We start from the raw sequence: 20,780 nt of genomic DNA on the forward strand, positions 1-20,780 counted from the left end.
ACATTGGTGACCATTTAGGATTGAAAACATAAAAAATACAATCAGGTTGTATGATAACTAGTATAAAATATGAACATTTCTGCACAATGTTATTTTCGCCCTAATTATTAATTTACAAAGCAACAGGAAAATACTCTTATTCTGAAGGATTCCAAAAATCTGTGACCTGGAAGTATTTAGCTAGTTCTTATTACCTGCTTCACAGTGGTAAAAATAACGTCCACATTAACGTTTTTATTGTTGTGATTTAGACGATTGTTAACACCCTGGAACTCAAAATATGACATATTTGACTGCACCGCATCACATACGTATCCCAGGTCATCTTTAATTCGCGTTGGCGACAGGGAGTGGTTGATAGATGTTATCTAGATAACGCTAGCTAGCTGCTAACAATGGCTAACTGTATGGTTTTTCACACTCAAATAGCCTCCGTCATGGAGGTGCTAGCGAATGCAGCCGTGGCAGAGATCTGTAAACTCGTAGACGACGACTATGCAGTGTTTCGTTTGGAAATAACTCAAAGCCAGAAAGAAAACAGGTCATTGCGGAGGAAACTACTGGAACTGAAGGTGGCACGGGAGCGCGCAGAGAAGACAATCCGAGAGCGCGCCCTCGCCAGTCGTCCCAGTGGTATCAAGATCCTCGATCGATACAGAGGAATAACAAGAGGTACATTTTGAAGGAGGACGAAGGTGCGCTGCCTGTCGCCCCTAGTATATAGCACAGTGCCTAGCTCCCCGTTCACCATCTGCACTAGCTACAGAGTGTAACACCAGATAATGAATGTGATTTGACCAAACATTTTAGGACCATTAGAATCGCCAATAACAGGTGAGGTTATCTTCGTCCTCGATTTGGGGAAAAATGAGTAATAAAATGTGTCCAGTTGAAGGGGGTCCGTTTTATTTTAAAAACTCTACATTTTCCAAATTCAATCAAATGTTTGGTCCATTAAGTAACCGAGACTGGACCGTTTGGGGTGGACTCATCTGTCTCAATCAATGTTGGAGTTAATTTTACTTGGCCGGTGCCCCTCGTATGTGGAGATTAATTTAAGCACCAATGGAAAGGTCCCAAACTCCGCTGGGTCATTCAAAACAAACTGACAATTGAGAATATTTGAAAAAGACAGGATTGAACATTGTTGGATTATTTTATGGACCCCAAAAATTATTACTAAACAGAGCATTTTCTAAATTCAAACAGACCCCCTGCAACTGGACAGACATTTTATGAGACTCATGTTTCCACAAATTGAGGATGGAGATAGGTATTGGCAGATACTCGTTTGTTTAGCCACACCTGTAACTACTAGTACAATAGATAGCTAAATGTTTTGGTTAAATCACATTATCCGGTGTTAGTCTGTAGCTCCCCTGCACATGTGTTCAGGTGTTTTATCCAAAATTGGATCTTGGTCAGTTTTTGTATAGTATGCAATAATTCCCCTAATTACTTAGCTATCTAGCACAAAGACACTATCATATTCTAACCCGATTCTTGATTTACTGCATTTCTTATTATTTGCTAAATGAAAACAATGTGATGCATGGAACATAATACATCAATCAATAAATAGTATATCAGGAGAATGAGAAGTGTTTACCTTACTTCCTGGCCAATTCTAGACAGTGTAAATAATGTACAATATACCGTTCAGCATTGACAGTAGCTAACCTAACCACCTCTTTAACCCTCAATCACTCTCTCAGGTGAAGGACATCTCACTGGAGGCCACAGGATCTCTGTGAAACCAGCAGGACACAATACATGGAGAGATGACCAACCAATCACTGTTGATGAGGGGAGTGGAACCTCAACCCAGCACGTTATCATGATAGAGGTTAGTGTTACGTTTAACATTGAATTACAGTTCCTTTTGTAAATCAAATGTGGACAGTTTATTTCAGAAAGGCTCCCCTCAGCTATTCACTTGCTTACATGTACATCCTAATTTATCTGCCTTAGGGGAGCTTGAGAGACCCTACGACAACTCAACTAATGGACCGGTAATAACCTCGTCTTGTCAGTCTGCAGATGCAGAGCCTGCAGGTCCTGGGGTCAAACAGGAGAGGTCTGAAGGAAAGGAGGACCAACGACACAGCAGAGACATCCAGACTGGGGCAGATGGAGCGCCCCTTGTAGCCACGGAGGACCCCACCAACGCCCCAGCGCAGCTCAGGACCCAATGCAGTACCACGGAGGTCAGTGGAACGCCATCCTCAAGTCAGAGACAGACACCAAGACTAACTGTAACACACAGGCTTTTACACACAGGATCTGATGACAGGTCAGACCCGGGGAGACTGGGCTGTCCTCCTGCTCCTGGCTCAGAGTATATACCGTTATTTCACCATAGCCAGAGGATGGTTAATTTCCATGGTGATAGTGATGTGTTAGACACTGGTGGTGATGATCCGTCTTGTTCTTACACTACAGAGATGGACCCTGGCAACATGTCCATGGGTTTAGAGAAAAAGACTGATCTGTCCACAGAGGGGACTACAGTGGTAGTGTATACTCTGAAGGGTGCCTAGATAAGAAAGGGGAGGGTCTGGTCGTAGATGTGAAAGTGGAGGGCGACGTTCCTCCCACATGGAATACAGATAGTCACCTAGGAGACAGACACTCACAGGGAAGATGTTTCTTAGATTACAGGGGAAGCTTAGAGACAAATCCAATTGTCGCAACCCACTCCCCTTTACACTTGTTTAGGGATCACGACCCAGAGTCCACGTCAATGGGGCCTTCCGATTCAAAAGGCTGCATCCTTTTCGATCAAGTATTAAACTCAAATGAAAGGGCTAGAGGCCAGCCTCCTGGAGGGGGAGCCACATCAGGCAATAGTAGAGAGAAACGGTTCCTCTGCATGTTCTGTAACAAAGGCTTCAGCTGCTCCCAGAAGGTGGAGATCCACCAGAGGTTCCACACAAGGGAGAAACCCTACAGTGTCACATGTGCTTCACCCAGATGGGTGACCTGAAGAGGCACCAGAGAGTCCACAGGGGAGAAACCCTAAAGCTGCCCCCAGTGTCACATGCGCTTCACCAAGACAGGCAGCCTGAAGAGGCACCTGAAGGTCCACACGGGAGAAAGGCCGTTTGCCTGTATGTATTGTGGGAAGACGTTCTTAGAGAGGACCTACCTCAGGATACACCAGCAGAAAAACCATTCCACTCTATAAAATGGAAACCATTCTACTTTATAGCTTATTACGTTTAGATCAAACCCTGCGTTAAAAATAGATTAATTTTCATTGTTGTCCAAAGATGCATTTGGAATAATGAGATGAACAGATTTCAGTGTTGAATTTCCCTGGTTAGAATATTGCATGATACAGTATGTCACATATAAGCCTAAAAAGTATGTTGTTACATAGTGTTTGTACTGAGTAGGCTACATTATAACAAATTCCTGTTTAATTTTTAATGGTGTATTTAAAACGTTTTTATGTTCAATAGAATGAAAAGTCCCATTTTGTGTTTAACCTCAATGTAGCCTTGATGACAGCTTTGCACACTCTTGGCATTCTCTCAACCAGCTTCATGAGAATGCTTTTCCAACAGTCTGGAAGGAGTTCCCACATATGCTGAGCACTTGTTGGCTGCTTTTCCTTCACTCTGCCATCCAACTCATCCCAAACCATCTCAATTGGGTTGAGGTCAGGTGATTGTGGATGCCATGTCATCTGATGCAGCACTCCATCCACTCTCCTCCTTGGTCAAATAGCCCTTACACAGCCTGGAGGTGTGTTGGGTCATTGTCCTGTTAAAAAACAAATGATGGTGGGACTAAGCGCAAACCAGATGGGATAGCATATCGCTGCAGAATGCTGTGGTAGCCATGCTGGTTAAGTGTGCTTTGAATTCTAAATAAATCAGACAGTTTCACCAGCAAAGCATCCCCACACCATCAAATCTCCTCCATGCTTCACGGTGGGAACTACACACACAGAGTTCATGAAGGCCTGATTCACACAGTCTCCTCTGAACAGTTGATGTGTTGAGATGTGTCTGTTACTTTAACTCTATGAAGCATTTATTTGAGGTGCAGTTAATTCTAATGAACTTATCCTCTGCAGCAGAGGTAACTATGGGTCTTCCTTTCCTATGGCGGTCCACATGAGAGCCAGTTTCATCATCGCGCTTGATGGTTTTTGCGACTGCATATGAAGAAACGTTCTTACGGTCTTTTACCAAATAGCGCTATCTTCTGTATACCACCCCTACCTTGTCACAATACAACTGATATTCTCAAATGCATTAAGAAGAATTGAAATTCCACACATTACCTTTGAACAAGGCACACCTGTTAATTGAAAAGCATTCCAGGAATTCAAGGAACGGTAGGATAGTCAGTTTTACGAGGGTATGTTTGGCAGCCTGAGTGATGGAGGCTTTGTTGTGAAATAGGAAGCCGATTCTAGATTTAACTTTGGATTGGAGATGCTTAATGTGAGTTTACAGTCTAGCCAGACACCTAGGTATTTATACATATTGGAAGTAAGAACCGTCCAGAGTAGTGATGCTAGTCGGGCGGGCGGGTAGTGATCGATTTGAAGAGCATGCGTTTCGTTTTACTAGCATTTAAGAGCAGTTGGAGGCCACGGAAGGAGTGTTGTATGGTGTTGATGGGAATGGACCCTGTTTGTGTTTGGCCGGTAACACACACACAAAGCACTGATCACATTTTGGTTATGACTTGCATGGTGGAACCAAACTGCTCGCTGCAATAGAATGGCAACGCAGCGATCAGGCTGGTTCCACCAGGCTTGGTTATGAAGGTGAATTGGAACAAAACTCATCTGTTTTGACCTTTGACCAGGTCAAATGTTACCAACCTGATTCAAGCGTCCTCCCTGTTCAATTTATAGGAATGCTCACAGCGAGGGCATGTGTGCGTGATGTTCAGGGTCCCCTTGTTGTTCTTCTCTATGTTACATGTTTGGCAGCAAACGGAACATCTCTGTAACAACTGCTGCAAGCGATCCTCAAATAATGGACTTCCTTATTTTATGAGGTGGTGTTGACTGGGAGGGCCTGTGATAGCGTTATACAATAGAAAGCCAAGTGGTAAATTGCATTTTGTTATAAAGAAAGAACAAATATTTTTGATAATGCACTTCACAACCAAAATGACTGTACTACTTGACTGTGTAATTCACCTACTAGTTTAACAAACCGTGTTTTTTTTATTAACTTTTCATATAACACACATTACCGTTGTCGATGAAGCCGTCTGTCATCAGGGCAGTAACTATGGTCAAGCTAATTCTAGGTCGTCACTAGTTGCCACAAAGTCATAAACCATTCCGATTTCTACAATTTAACTTATTAAGATGTGATTTTAAACGTAACCTTAAATTAATAACGACCTTTTTTTAAACGATATAATCGATTGTGGCTGTGGAAACCCTAATGATATGCTGTATAGATGTAGACTGACTGTATCTCTATATTGGATTCAGGCCAGGGACGCCATTGCGGGTTGTTGCGTCGAGTTCATCGTATTAGACTCAGGCATGAGTTAACGACCACCATAGTTGCATTCATTATTTAGTTTTGCCCTTAAATAACGTACAGAATATATGTATGTATGAGCTACTAACTAACTTGCAAATCCGATTTGTCAAATGATAACGTTATATAACCAGCAGTATGAGCTACCACCTACAAACTACATTGTAAAGAGAATAGTTATCTAGCTAGCTATGCTAAAACGCTAACTAGACTACTTCGCTTTATCAAAAGATAGCTAACCAATAACGGCGTTAGCGAAATTATGCCACAGGTCATATTACAGTATATCTGGTTATACTTACCACCACCGAACGTTGCACACCAAGTTAGCGTTACTATACTGGTGGTGCAAAGGGGACTGGCGAAACTCCAACCACCTTTCCGCATACTAGGTTCCTTCGGCAGGCCATGTAAACCGTATAACTGTGTGGAGCCATGGTCAACCCATATAACGTTAGGGCTTTTCAGTCAGAAACGGCGCTGAAAAAATAGCCCCATTTTGAAAAGCGAAGCGGATGGGGGCGATTTGCACGTGGAGCTTGGCAAAATTGGGGATGATTTGTTGACATAATTGTAATCCAAAAAACCAAACTTCATTCACTCGTTGTGAAGCACTGGGTTCCGAACTCCGTTTTTGACTAGGCTGATTATCCTATTTTCACTTTGTAGTTAATTTTGACACTATGGTACATGTTTGTGACTTATAAATGCCACATAGTCCATTTTCAATGGGATTAGTTGCTTTTTATTGGCAGTTGCTCTTTATGATTTTTATTAGGCTGATACGGAAATTGTTACAGGAAATAATCCATGTTCACAAGTATGGCTCCTCACATGTTGAAAGTGTATTTATTACCTGTGTGTATGTACCTGAGGGAGTGTATGTTGGTGTCATCTGTATCACCTGTCTCTTCCAGGAGGAGGGTCCAGAGGTGCTGCTGGTGAAGGGGGAGGGGTGGGAGGAAGGTCTGTGGAAGCCTGAGGGGAACATGGTCATGGAGGACAACCGGACTACACCTCCTCCCGAACCCGCAGAGGAACCAGCTGAGCAGCACAGGACCACACACTGTATCACTGAGGTGAGCCCTCTGTGAACTACTGTCTGAATGATATTAGGTCAGGATCTGTATCCACAAAGCCTCTCAGAGTAGGAGTGCTGATCTAGGATCAGTTTTGCATTTTAGATCATAACGAATATAATTATTTGGAAAGATCCTAGATCAGCAATCCTACTCTGAGACTCTTTATAGATACGGGCCCAGGTCTTGATTAAATTTGTGTGGGACCATAATTCAAAAGTTATCAAACCATTAAAGAGTGTCAAGGAATCAAATAAACTAATACAGTTGCATAGTATTCATAGCAATCACTCATTGCCCAATCAGAAGATGCTTCATAGCAGGGTGCTCATATCAGATTTCTGGATGCGACATGCTCTCTCTCTATCTCTTAAAGTCAGTCGACATGGAGGAATGGAAGCCTGATCTGCTGCTAGTCAAAGAGGAGACAATAGAGGACGGACCAGAGAGCATTGACCTGCTGAGTGGACTAACGATGGGGGAGCAAGGTAAGGAAGAAATACATAAAGCCTACATACAGTAATAGATCTTCAATGGGAATAGTGTTTTACTTGGGAATTGGTGTCTGAATTTTTATCATTCATAAAATGAAATTAATACAACCTATGTTTCCATCCAAAAACACACATTATAATGTATAAACTTGAAACTAGAGTTCTCTGCCATGTTTGTAAAGTCTATTTTCTAACCTCTTCCTGCAGGTGGTTGGCTGGAGGCTAACAGAGGAGACTGGGTGGTCAACTTGGATTCCCAGACCCAGACAGGTGCAGCCAAAGGCCCTGGGGACGACATCACTGACCAGGCCAGGACCAGAGGCGACATAGTGGAGGTCAGTGGATGGGACAGCGTCCTCAACTCTGAGCTGCGGTACAATACTGTTAACCACAACCAGAAACAGACAGTCAAACACAAAACAACATCCGATCTTAGTCTCCATGACAACAGACTGTCTGAGACCAGGCCGAGGCGTAGATTTGTTCTGCAGGGACAGGGAGGTGACCGTATGTGGAGGGAGAGAACAGACTCGGCTAGCGATGCTCCATCCTGCTCCTATAGTTGTGATTCAGAGAGACTGATGGCGCCTCAGGTTAACCCCCTAACAGGTGCTGCCTTCAGCCTGCCTTCTATAGGATCTATCAACTGGAACATGGACCCTGCGACAACTCAGACACTCCCTGGCCTTCATCCTCCTCACACTCTCCTGTTAAACCAGACCTCAGACAATGCCAGTGCCTCAACACTAAATACCTACACAAGCCCATTGACAAATGACAGTAGTAGAGACGGAATCAGTAAAGGTGACAGCGCCAAAGAGAAGCGCTTCCCGTGCTCGTTCTGTGAGAAGTCCTTCAGTTTCCCCATAGAGGTGGAGATCCACCAGAGGATGCACATGGGAGAGAAATCATTCAGCTGCCATCTGTGCCAGGCCAGTTTCTCACACTCGTTCAACCTAAAGAGGCACCATATGGTCCACACAGGGGAGAAACCCTACAGCTGCCCCCAGTGTGAGAGGAGGTTCTCCCACCAGCACCAGCTGAAGAGGCACCTGAAGGTCCACACGGGAGAGAGGCCATTCGCCTGTACGCATTGCGGGAAGAGGTTCTCAGAGAGGAGCAACCTCAGGATACACCAACAGAAAATACACACAGCCCATGTATAGAGTATTGTAACACATCATAAATTACTAGTTAGTGTGTTTGTAGTTCACTCTGTTGGTTTGGGATGTAGCAGGGAACTGGATGAGGTGAACTGAAGAGGGAATGAGTGTGATATGGCAAAAGATATGATACGGTGATGGTTGGTGTGATTGTGTCTGTAAAAATGCTTCACCATAGAAGTGACAACTATGTCCCTATAGGTTGATACTGGTGTTTTATAGTGGGATAATGATAGTGCCTTAATTTACTTGACAAAATAGATTAGATCCGTGTAACGTAATGTTGAACCTTTTCCAAAGTATTCTAAAATGTAATTTTATCAAAGCGAGGGTACCATATTTACAGAAAAGGTCAAGTGTTACCATAGTGAGAAAAGTTATTCTACTTGTCACGTATCGTTTTGTGCAATAAAAGTACTGTACTTCATGTTATGACTGTATGACCATTTTGTTGAAAGTAAATAAAAACTACTGACTGATTTGGTTATTTTTGTATCATTGCAGGGGCTGAGTTTTCCTTATCTCAGTGGAACCAACACATTATACTTCATTCTTGAGTCAACATATATGGACATTTGTTATTTATAATAAACTCCAATGGGTCTTTATTGTTAAGTATGTTAATCACAGTGTTAGAGATAGGGTTGACTGGTTAACATTTTATAATGTCATGTTTCTGTGTGTACAGCAAAGCGTTCCTTATATAAACCTTTATATTATCTTCTGTTCAATTTGTGTTGACAGTCTGCAGTCCATGAGGACCTGCTGATATCAGGTGTTGCTGGTAGGAGAGACTGGACCTCTGAAGCGGCTGGTCACAAACCCTGGGCCCGGATCAGGACAGTGGATCAAGAGCCGTCACTATTCCTTCCTGATTCAGATTCAAGACGGAACCACGAGGAACAAAGACTCAACCATCACGTAGAACACAACCAGTGGACAGGTGGACTGAACAACTTCAGTCCTGGTGGTCATCAGAGAGACAGAGGCTCCAGTCAGGGATCCAGTCTGCAGCCCAGACCCTTCTCTTCACAGTCTCAGTGCAGGGATGAAGTAGGGCCTGCGGCTGATAGAGATAGACCCTCCTGTTCCTATGATACAAACAGCACAGCATCCATGATGAACAGAGCATGTCAGCGTGGGATTCAGCCTTCACAGAGAGTGACAGGAGCCCTCCCTGGTGGTAGTCTATCAGCAAGTCGGTCTTCTCGTTCAGGGTCTTGTCTAATGACTGGTGAATGGGTTGATAGAAAGCCTGGACCTGGGTCTAGCCTTCCTCGGTTACCTCATGGTTACCCCACCAATACAGACCGGGTCAGGATGGGTGTTCTCCACAAGAGGTACTTATGCTATAACACAGCACACAATTCCAACAACAGCCAAACAATGGCTAGAGGTCAAGGAAGGAGCTCAAAGACTAACCACCTGATGGTGGTGGCGCCTGCTTCTACCTCCTCTGGTGTCATTGGATCACAATGTGGGAGGCCGAGCATGAGGACGGACCCAGACAAGCCGTATGCCTGCCCCACGTGTGGGAAGCGCTTTGCTGAGGTGAACTATGTGAAGAAGCACCAGAGGGTCCACACAGGGGTGAAACCGTTCAGCTGTACCCAGTGTCACATGCGCTTCGCCCAGGCTGGTGACCTGAGGAGGCACCAGAGGGTCCACACAGGGGAGAAACCCTACAGCTGTCCCCAGTGTGAGAAGAGGTTCTCACGCCAGTACCAGCTTAATGTGCACCTGAAGGTCCACATGGGAGAAAAACGGTTTGTTTGCCTGCACGCACTGCGAGAAGAGGCTCTCAGAGAGGAGCCATCTCAGCATACACCAGCAGAAAAAACATTCCATTCTGTAACATAGAAAATTACAATTCTACTCGATAACTTCTGATGTTTAGATCAAACCCTGAGTAACAGATTTCAGTGTTGAATATTGCATCCAGACATTTGATATACACGGTATAAGGCGCATACAGTGCCTTCATAAAGTATTCATACCCCTTGACTTATTCCACATTTAGTTTAATACAGCCTGAATTAAAAATGTATTAAATATTTTCTTTAAATCTGTCTACACACAATACCCCATAAAGACAAAGTGAACATGTTTTTAGAAATGTATTAAAGATTAAATATATAACTAGCAAATTTACTTCAGTATTCACACCCCTGACTCAATACATGTTAGAATCACTTTAGGCAGTGATTACAGCTGTGAGTCTTTCTGAGTATGTCTCTAAGAGCATGACACACCTGGAATGTACAATATTTGCACATTATTTTACAAATTCTTCAAGCTCTGTCAAGTTGGTTATTGATCATTGCTAGATAGACATTTAAGTCTTGCCATATTTAAGTCAAAACTGTATCTAGGCCACTCAGGAACATTCAATTTTGTCTTGGTAAGCAACTCCATTATAATTTTTGCCTTGTGTTTTAGGTTATTGTCCTGCTGAAAGGTGAAGTTGTCTTCCAGTGCCTGATGGAAAGCAGACTGAACCAGGTTTTCCTCTAGGATTTTGCCTGTGCGTAGCTCTATTCCGTTTCTGTTTATCCTAAAATGTATCCTTAGTCCTTGCTGATGACAATAATACTCATAACATGATGCAGCCACCACCATGCTTGAAAATATGAAGAGTGGTACTCAGTGATGTGTTGTTGGATTTGCCCCAAATATAACGCTTTGTATTCAGGACAAAAAGTTAATTTCATCGGCACATTTTTTGCAGTTTTACTTTGGTACCTTATTGCAAACATGATGCATGTTTTGAAATATTTGTATTCTGTACAGGCTTCCTTCTTTTCACTCTGTCAATTAGGTTAGTATTGTGGAGTAACTACAATGTTGTTGATTCATCCTATCAGAGCCATTAAACTCCCTGAGCGGTTTCCTTCCTCTCCGGCAACTGAGTTAGGAAAGATGTCTGTATTTTTGTAGTGACTGGGTGTATAGACACACCAGCCAAAGTGTAATTATTAACTTCATGTTCAAAGGGGCATTTAATGTCTGCTTTTTTCCCGCCCCCCATCTACCAAAAGGTTCCCTTCTTTGCGAGGCATTGGAAAACCTCCCTGGTCTTTGTGTTTGAATCTGTGTTTGAAATTCACTGCTCGACTGAGGGTGCTTAAAAATAATTAGATCTTTTTGGGGTACAGAGATGAGGTAGTCATTCAAAAATCACGTTAAACACTATTATTGCACACAGAGTGAGTCCATGCAGCTTATGTGACTTATGAAGCACATTTTCACTCCTGAACTTATTTAGGCTTTCCATAGCAAATGGGTTGAATACAGACTCAAGACATTTGATTTTCATTAATTCATTTGTAAACATGTCGAAAAACATAATTCAACTTTGACATTATGGGTTATTGTGTGTAGGCCGGTGACAAAATCTGAATTTAACTATTTTAAATTCAGGCTGTAACAAAAAAAGTATGTTGCATTTTGTGTTTGTACTGTGTAGGTTATATGATGTTTACAAATGCCTGTTTCATTACTTCCAATCAAATAAAAAAAAATCCCAAGAGACTTTTAATGAGAAAATAAATGCAGTTTATCTACGTGGGAGGCCGAGCATCAAGCGGTACTCCTGCCCCACATGTAGGAAGCACTTTACTAGGGCAAACTATTTGAAGGAGCACCAGACCATTCACACCAAGGAGAGGCACTATAAGTGCAAACTATGTTACAAGATCTTCTCTTTCCAGAGTAACCTTACCTGACATAGGAGTGTCCACAACGGGAAGAAATGTTAGCAGTGTAGCTTGAGATGCACACTGGGAATATCTGAGAACCATTCTTTAGCTGACATATTATCAACTCCTCAAAAAAAGACATGTCTCTTTTTCAGGACCCTGTCTTTCAAGGATAATTTGTAAAAATCCAAATAACTTCAAAGATCATTATAAAGGGTTTAAACGCTGTTTCCCATGCTTGTTCAAATGAACCATAAACAATTAATGAACATGCACCTGTGGAATGGTCATTAAGACACTAACTGCTAACACGGTAGGCAGTTAAGGTCACATTTATGAAACCTTGGGACACTAAAAGAGGGCTTTCTACTGACTCTGAAAAACACCAAAAGAAAGATGCCCAGTGTCCCTGCTCATCTGCGTGAACATGCCTTAGGCATGCTGCAAGGAGGCATGAGGATTGCAGATGTGACCAGGGCAATACATTGCAATGTCCATACTGTGAGACGCCTAAGACGGTGCTACAGGGAGACAGGACGGACAGCTGATCGTCATCACAAAGTGCCAGACCACGTGTAACAACACCTGCACAGGATCAGTACATCCAAACATCACACCTGCGGGACAGGTACAGGATGGCAACAGCAACTGGCCGAGTTACACCAGGAACGCACAATCCCCCCCATCAGTGCTCAGACTGTCCACAATAGGCTGAGAGAGGCTGGACTGAGGACTTGTAGGCCTGTTGTATAAGGCTGGTTCTCACCAGACATCACCGGCAACAACGTCGCCTATGGGCACAAACCCACTGTCGCTGGACCAGACAGGACTGGCAAAAAATGCTCTTTAACGAGTCGCGGTTTTGTCTCACCAGGGGTGATGGTCGGATTCGCGTTTATCGTCGAAGGAATGAGCATTACACCGAGGCCTGTACTCTGAAGCGAGATCGATTTGGAGGTGGAGGGTCCGTCATGGTCTGGAACGGTGTGTCACAGCATCATCGGACTGAGCTTGTTGTCATTGCAGGCAATCTCAACGCTGTGCGTTACAAGGAAGACATCCTTCTCCCTCATGTGGTACCCTTCCTGCAGGCTCATCCTGACATGACCCTCCAGCAGGACAATGCCATCAGCCATACTGCTCGTTCTGTATGTGATTTCCTGCAAGACAGGAATGTCAGTGTTCTGCCATGGCCAGCTAAGAGCCCGGATCTCAATCTTTTAAAGGAATTTCATTCCTATATGTTCATCAACCAATTCAATTAAAACACTCTGCCCATTTCTAAGAATTTGTAAGATACTTATTTGCATAAAATGGACAGAGACCAGTCTCAAAATCAATCAATAGCGTTTATTCTCGAGAGTACTGAATATAACACAATGTACATTGGTTTATATACATCACATTTCGTTATAGCGTTTTGAATGCTGCTCCTCCTTCTCTCCGATACAATGGCAATATAGCCTTCCCACATTGTCTGCCACCTGTTAAACAATCTACTACTAGCCCAAGGTCTCTCCCCTCCCTGGGTAGAGACAGAATGTCCTGTAATGAACACAGCATTCCAGCCAGTCTGACGATAGCTCCATTAGTTTCTAACAAGGAACAGAAAGTCCTTGTTCTAATTCTTGACGAAAACTACACACATTACATTCAGTATTATGATTATAATAAGATTCATACATCCATACAGTAACATATTAGTATTCTGTTTAGTTATAGTTCTGATTTAAATGTATACATCATTTAGTCATTATTCATAAAAATCCCTTAACACAATCCCATTGAGCACATCTGGGACCTGTTAGATCGGAGGGTGAGGGCTAGGGCCATTCCCCACAGAAATGTCGTGGAACTTGCAGGTGCCTTGGTGGAAGAGTGGGGTAACATCTCACAGCAAGAACGGGCAAATCTGGTGGAGTCCATGAGGAGGAGATGCACTGCAGTACTTAATGCAGCTGGTGGCCACACCAGAAACTGACTGTTACTTTTGATTTTGACCCCCCCTTTGTTCAGGGACACATTATTCCATTTATATTAGTCACATGTCTGTGGAACTGGTTCAGTTTATGTCTCAGTTGTTGAATCCTGTCATGTTCGTAACATGTGTAAATATTTGTAAGTTTGCTGAAAATAAATGCAATTGACAGTGAGAGGACATTTCTTTTTTTGCTGAGTTTAGTTTAGTTATGTTTCCTACCTTGGGGTAAGAAGGTTATTAACCACATACCCCTCATTAACTTGTCATTTGAAACAGACTTGAGTAAATACATGTTTTTAGAGAGACAGTAAACCTAGACTAACACAAGGACAGTTTAATATTTACCTTACTGAGGTGATGTAGATGAAATAAAGCCATTTTATTATTTTCTACTCTATTCTCAATGTTCTTTCTAAACAAATCTGCTCTCAACTTGAAAGATACTGATCATAGGAGATTTGATGTGTAATGTAGTAAGCAGTACCGTATTTCAAAGAACAGCATGCATACATTTTTCATTTCACAACACACTTTGAGCTATGATGCCAACCAATAACAACGTCCTTCTCTTCAGTGTAAACGGAAGTAAACAGTGGGAGAAAATGGTGGGATGTTTTTTGTTGGGCACGAAAGATGGTGTAAGTGGATGCCGAGTTGAAATCAAGCAGAGCGTCAAGCGAAGTTGGTGAAGACTAATGTTCTGAATAGACAAGTAGTATCGAAAACTGGAACAAAAAGTTAATTGTCTAAAATTGGAGTGGAGGATACGTGTATGAATGATAATGAATCGCTTCTTGTTGGGATGCATTTGTTGAGTGCGGATGTACAGTATATGTGGGAGACCCATTTAAGGTGTCAAAAATGTTGAAGTATGCTCTTGGGAAAAGTTTTTTTGTTTTGAACTTCGGAGTAGAGCACCTGTCAAAGGAGTCATATTTTATTTGTTTAACTCGGAAAGTTAAGTTAAAGTTATTTACAATGACAGCCTACCAAAAGGCAAAAAGGTCTTCTGTGTGGACAAAATGTAGGAAAAAAACACATGACAAGAGAGCAACCGCAACACTACACAAAGAAAGACCTAAGACAACAACACAGCATGGTAGCAACACAACACAACACAACATGGCAGTACATGGTGCCTGGCGTCTGACCCGCTGGGTGAATGGAGAAACATCGTCTGTCGGTCCTGTTGTTTTTTGATTCAGAGCAAATACCTACGCACGTGAAGCTCGGTTATGTAAGACATGCTGTAAGAGCTTTCATCCCCAAACCTTTGCAGTACAAGAATTGTAAAGGATTTGGCCATGTTTCAAGTGTGTGCAGACAGATGGAGTATACTGAAGAACGGTGTGTAGAAGGATGACGGTGTTGCAATTGTGGTGGGAATCATGATCCCGAGTTCCTGGAGTGTCCTATAAGGGTCATGGAGACTGAGGTGACAAATGTTAGGGCGATCAATCGAAAATAAAAAATGGAAAAGTGGTTTGTGCATATGTATTCACCTCCTTTGCTATGAAGCCACTAAATAAGATCAGGTGCAACCAATTACCTTCAGAAGTCCCATAATTAGTTAAATAAAGTCCACCTGTGTGCAATCTAACTGTCACGTGATCTGTCACATGATCTCAGTATGTATACACACCTGTTCTGAAAGGCCCCAGTCTGCAACACCACTAAGTGGCACCAAAAAGACCAAGGAGCGCTCCGAACAGGTCAGGGTTGGGTTATAAAAAAATATCAGAAACTTTGAACATCCCCCATTAAATCCATTATTAAAAACAAACCTTCCAAGAGAGGGCCACCCAACAAAATTCACAGACCAGGCAAGGAGGGCATTAATCAGAGAGGCAACAAAGAGACCAAAGACAACCCTGAAGGAGCTGCATAGCTCCACAGCGGAGATTGGAGTATCTGTCCTTAGGACCACTTTAAGCCATACACTCCAAAGAGCTGGACTTTATGGAAGAGTAGCCAGAAAAAAAGCAATTTCTTCCATGAACAAGTGTTGGTACACGTTCAACTACTTCAACGATTTTAATTGGCTAATATGAAATTTGTTACAGGAAATAATCAACGCCACCTGGTGAGATTAGCATAGGACTAAATGTGTAAATGTTTGTAATGGGAAATGTGCTAGTTGAACGTGTCTTCAGAAAGTATTAATACCCCTTGATTTATCACACATTTTGTTGTGTTACAGCCGGAATTCAAAATAGATTACATTTATTTTTTTATCTCACCCATCTACACACACAATACCCCATAATGATAAAGTGAAAATATATTTGTATTAATGTTTAGGAAATACAGATATCTAATTTCCATAAGTATTCACACCCCCGAGTCAATACATGTTAGAATCACCTTCAACAACAATTACAGCTGTGAGTCTTTATGGGTAAGTCTCAGCATTGCATACCTGTATTGTACAATATTTGCACATTATTTTTTCAATTCTTCAAACTCTTGTCAAGTTGGCTGTTGAACATTGCTAGACAGCTAAGTCTTGCCATAGATTTTCAAGCCTATTTATGTCAAAACTGTATCTAGGCCCCTCAGGAATATTCCATTTCATCTTGGTAAGCAACTTCATAGTAAATGTGTGCATATTTGGCCTTGTGTTTTAGGTTATTGTCCTGCTGAAAGGTGAATTTGTCTCCCAGTGTCTGGAAAGCAGACAACCAGGTTTTCCTCTAGGATTTTGCCTTACAGCTGTGAGTCTTTATGGGTAAGTCTCAGAGCATTGCATACCTGTATTGCTCTATTCCATTTATTTTTATCCCTAGTCCTTGCCGATGACAAGCATATCCATAGCATGATGCAGCCACCACCATGCAAGAAAATATGAAGAGGTGCTACTCAGTGATGTGCTGTGTTAGATAACAAACAACGCTTTGTATTCAGGACAAAAAGTTCATTTCTTTGCAACATTTTTTGCAGTTTTACTTTGGTGACTTAATCCAAACATTTGTATTCTGTACAGGCTTACTTCTTTTCACTCTGTCATTTAGGTTAGTATTGTAGAGTAACTACAATGTTGTCGATCCATCTTCAGTTATTCATCTTGCACCCATTAAACTCTAAGTGTTTTAAAATCACCATTGGCCTCATGTTGAAATCCCTGGGCGGTTTTCTTCCTCTCCGGCAACTGAGTTAGGAAGGACACATGTGTTTTTGTAGTGACTGAGTGTATTCATACACCATCCAAAGTGTAATTAATAACTTCCCCATACTCAAAGGTATATTCAAGGTATTTTTTTCTTCTCAACCAGCTACCAATAAGTTCCCTTCTTTGCAAGGCATTGGATTACCTCCCTGGTCTTTGTGGTTGAATTTGTGTTTGAAAGTCACTGCTTGACGGAGGGACATTACAGATAATTGTATGTGTGGGGTACAGAGATGAGGTAGTTATTCAAAAATCATGTTTAACATGATTGCACACAGTGACTCCATGCAATTTATGTGACTTGTTATGCACATTTTTACTCCTGAACTTATTTAGGCTTGCCATAACAAAGGGTTGAATACTTATTGTGATTTAAAAAAAATAAAAAAAACATAATTCCATGTTAAAGTTTTTTTTTTGTGTGTAGGCCAGTCTAAAACAACATCTAAATGTTATTCATTTAAAAATGAAGACTAAAAACAAATTGTGGAAAAAGTCAATAGGTGTGAATACTTTCTAAAGGAACTGTATTTGTTGGGTGGTTGTGCAATTTCTTATTTCCCTTTTTCGTGAACGAAATGTGCAATTCACGCTCCGACCTGTGTTAGGCAGCAATACACAACAAAATGTCTAGTCTGCCGGAAAACTACACGAAGAAAAACTAGTAAACGGAAGTGAGCAGTGACCAAGACTACCTTGGCGTTTTTATAGTTATTTCGACATTTATTAACTCAAAATAAGACAAATATAATTTCATAGCAACACCTACCTACCACAGGCAGTCTTTAATTCGCGTTAGGGACAGCACTTGGTTAATTGATGTGTTATTTAGGTAACGCTCGCTAGCTGCTAACTAACAATGGCTAACTGTAATGGGAACGTTATGGTTTTTCACACTCAAATAGCCTCCATCATGGAGGTGCTAGCAAACGCAGCCGTGGCAGAGATCTGTAAACTCGTAGACGACGACTATGCAGTGTGTCGTTTAGAAGTAACTCAAAGCCAGAAAGAAAACAGGACATTGCGGAGGAAACTACAGCTACTGGAACTGAAGGTGGCACGGGAGCGCGCAGAGAGGACAATGCGAGAGCGTGTCCTCGGCAGCCGTCCCAGAAGTGTCAAGATCCTCGACCGATACAGAGGAATGGCAAGAGGTACATTTCGCCCCGTTCCCCTCTGCGCATGTGTTTGGATTGTATGCAATAATTAATCTGATGTGATTACTTGGATGTCTTGCAGAAAGTTGTTAGTTTACATCCTTGCCAATTCTAGACAATCTCAAAACTGACCGAGAACACATTTCTTTTATATTGGGAATTCGGTGTATGTTTTCTCTCGTCAATAGCTACCAAGCATGAGATAATACGATTTCGGATTAAACAAAGCGTGCCATGACTAAGACAATACTATTTTGAATCAGAAGATGGAGAAATATCCACCACTTTTAGTCGTTGTTGAATTAATATTATTTACGGATTTCAGTCTTCAATAGTTCTTAAATAGCATTCATTTATCCATAGTTGCGGTCCCTGTACAGCTATTACAGTGCCTTCAGAAAGTATTGACACCCCTTGACTGTTTCCACATTTTCTTAATAAATTGCATGGACTCACTGTGTGCAATAAGTGTTAAACATGCTTTTTGGATGACTACCTCATATCCGTACCCCATAAATAATTATCTAAAGGTCCCTCAGTTGAGCAGTGAATTTCAAAAGACCAGTGAGGTTTTCCAATGCCTCGCAATGAAGGGCACCTTGACAGAGCGTGAATAATACAAAATAAAGTGTAAAAATTGTACAATCCACGTGTGCAAAGCTCTTAGACTTATCCAGAAAGTCTTACATCTGTAATCACTGCCAAAGGTGATAATATGTATTGACTCAGGGGTGTGAATACTTATGTAAATTAGATAAACTCAACAATTAAGAGTTGACTCTACACATGGGATGATTTCACTGAACAACAAAAATATTGAATGATCCATCGCATCTCCCAAAAACATTTAAAAGAAACTTACCTTTTTCAGGACCCTGTCTTTCAAAGATCATTTGTAAAAATCCAAATAAATTCACAGATCTTCATTGTAAAGGGTTTAAATGCTGTTTCCCATGCTTGTTCAATGAACCATAAACAATTAATGAACATGCACCTGTGGAACGGTCGTTAAGACACTAACAGCTTAGACGGTAGGCAATTAAGGTCACAGTTATGAAAACCTGGGACACTAAAGAGGCCTTTACTGACTCTGAAAAACACCAAAAGAAAAATGTCCAGGGTCCCTGCTCATCTGCGTGAATGTGCCTTAGGCATGCTGCAAGGAGGCATGAGGACTGCAGATGTGGCCGAGGCAATAAATTGCTATGTCTGTACTGTGAGATGACAAAGACAGCGCTACAGGGAGACAGGATGGACAGCTGATCATCCTCGCAGTGGCAGACCACGTGTAACAACACCTACACATGATCGGTACATCCGAACATCACACCTGCGGGACAGGTACAGGATGGCAACAACAACTGCCCGAGTTACACCAGCAGCAATCCCTCCATTGGTGCGCAGACTGTCCACAATAGGCTGAGAGAGGCTGGACTGAGGGCTTGTAGGCCTGTTGTAAGGCAGGTCCTCACCAGACATCACCTGCAACAACGTCGCCTATGAGCACAAACCCACCGTCGCTGGACCAGACAGGACTGGCAAAAAGTGCTCTTTCTCCGAGGCCTATACTCTGGAGCGGGATCAATTGAGGTGGAGGGTCCGTCGTGGTCTGGGGCGGTGTGTCACAGCATCATCGGACTGAGCTTGTTGTCATTGCAGGCAATCTCAACGCTGTGCCTTACAGGGAAGACATCCTCCTCCCTCATGTGGTACCCTTCCTGCAGGGTCATTCCCCCCAGAAATGTCTGGGAACTTGCCGGTGCCTTGGTGGAAGAGTGGGGTAACATCTCACAGCAAGAACGGGCAAATCTGTTGCAGTCCATGAGGAGGAGATGCACTGCAGTACTTAATGCAGCTGGTGGCCACACCAGATACTGACGGTTACTTTTGACATTGAACCCCCCCTTTGTTCAGGGACACTGTATCACATGTCTTTGGAACTTTGTGGAACTTTCAGTTTGTGTCTCAGTTGTTGAATCTTGTTATGTTCACACAAATATTTACTAGAGGTCGACCGACTATGATATTTTTTATATATATTTTTTTTAATAAAAAAAAATGTATTTGTAATAATGACAATTACAACAATACTGAATGAACACTTATTTTAACTTAATATAAGACATCAATAAAATCAATTTAGCCTCAAATAATGAAACGTGTTAAATTTGGTTTAAATAATGCAAAAACAAAGTGTTTGGAGAAGAAAGTAAGTGCAATATAAGAAAGCTAACGTTTAAGTTCCTTGCTCAGAACATGAGAACATATGAAAGCTGGTGGTTCATTTTAACATGAGTCTTCAATATTCCCAGGTAAAAGTTTTAGGTTGTAGTTATTATTGAAATTATAGGACTATTTCTCTCTATGCCATTTGTATTTCATATACCTTTGACTATTGGTTGTTCTTATAGGCACTTCAGTATTGCCAGTGTAACAGTATAGCTTCCGTACCTCTCCTCGCTCCTACCTGGGCTCGAACCAGGAACACAACGACAACAGCCACCCTCGAAGCAGCGTTAC

The 20,780-nt window shown here is 42.1% G+C and overlaps 2 protein-coding genes and 1 long non-coding RNA gene across 8 annotated transcripts in view; 2 read left to right on the plus strand and 1 right to left on the minus strand.

Annotated features, from left to right (window-relative positions):
- The first annotated feature begins 148 nt into the window (after window positions 1-148).
- Window positions 149-11,789, plus strand: LOC118395607 (zinc finger protein 510-like). 3 transcript variants are annotated; one of them, XM_052465099.1, is made up of 8 exons: window positions 156-672; window positions 1,716-1,846; window positions 2,034-2,207; window positions 6,440-6,601; window positions 6,978-7,089; window positions 7,303-7,430; window positions 9,003-10,024; window positions 10,698-11,789. In XM_052465099.1, exons 1-8 carry the CDS (start codon window positions 396-398, stop codon window positions 10,711-10,713), a joined length of 2,022 nt encoding a protein of 673 aa, XP_052321059.1. In that variant the 5' UTR covers window positions 156-395; the 3' UTR covers window positions 10,714-11,789. The 3 variants fall into 3 exon arrangements, with proteins under 3 accessions (XP_035645365.2, XP_052321059.1, XP_052321060.1); XM_052465100.1 differs by lacking the exon at window positions 156-672 and adding an exon at window positions 707-834; XM_035789472.2 differs by lacking the exons at window positions 9,003-10,024; window positions 10,698-11,789 and having other exon boundaries at window positions 149-672; window positions 7,303-8,950.
- LOC118395656 (uncharacterized) lies at window positions 2,219-6,433 on the minus strand. The gene is made up of 3 exons (XR_004828008.2): window positions 5,825-6,433; window positions 4,844-5,042; window positions 2,219-3,768 (listed from the first exon to the last, which is right to left on the minus strand). It is a non-coding gene; the product is annotated as an uncharacterized LOC118395656 (long non-coding RNA).
- A 5,962-nt stretch (window positions 11,790-17,751) lies between the features above and the next one.
- The window catches only part of LOC118395619 (zinc finger and SCAN domain-containing protein 12-like), a 142,118-nt gene continuing 139,089 nt past the window's right edge, over window positions 17,752-20,780 (plus strand). For all 4 annotated transcript variants that reach the window (XM_052465111.1, XM_035789493.2, XM_035789494.2 and 1 more), the window contains exon 1: window positions 17,752-18,257. In XM_052465111.1, the coding sequence (XP_052321071.1) occupies window positions 17,963-18,257 (295 nt within the window). In that variant the 5' untranslated portion in view covers window positions 17,752-17,962. The remainder of the gene's footprint in view (window positions 18,258-20,780) is intronic.

This window comes from Oncorhynchus keta, chromosome 16 (assembly GCF_023373465.1).
Source record: "Oncorhynchus keta strain PuntledgeMale-10-30-2019 chromosome 16, Oket_V2, whole genome shotgun sequence".
NCBI classification, from domain to species: domain Eukaryota; kingdom Metazoa; phylum Chordata; class Actinopteri; order Salmoniformes; family Salmonidae; genus Oncorhynchus; species Oncorhynchus keta.

Coding starts and splice junctions, on each gene's coding strand:
- LOC118395607 (XM_052465099.1), top strand. CDS start 396: ATGGCTAACTGTATGGTTTTTCACACTCAAATAGCCTCCGTCATGGAG. Junction 1,847..2,033: donor AGCACGTTATCATGATAGAG/GTTAGTGTTACG, acceptor TCGTCTTGTCAG/TCTGCAGATGCAGAGCCTGC. Junction 6,602..6,977: donor CCACACACTGTATCACTGAG/GTGAGCCCTCTG, acceptor TATCTCTTAAAG/TCAGTCGACATGGAGGAATG.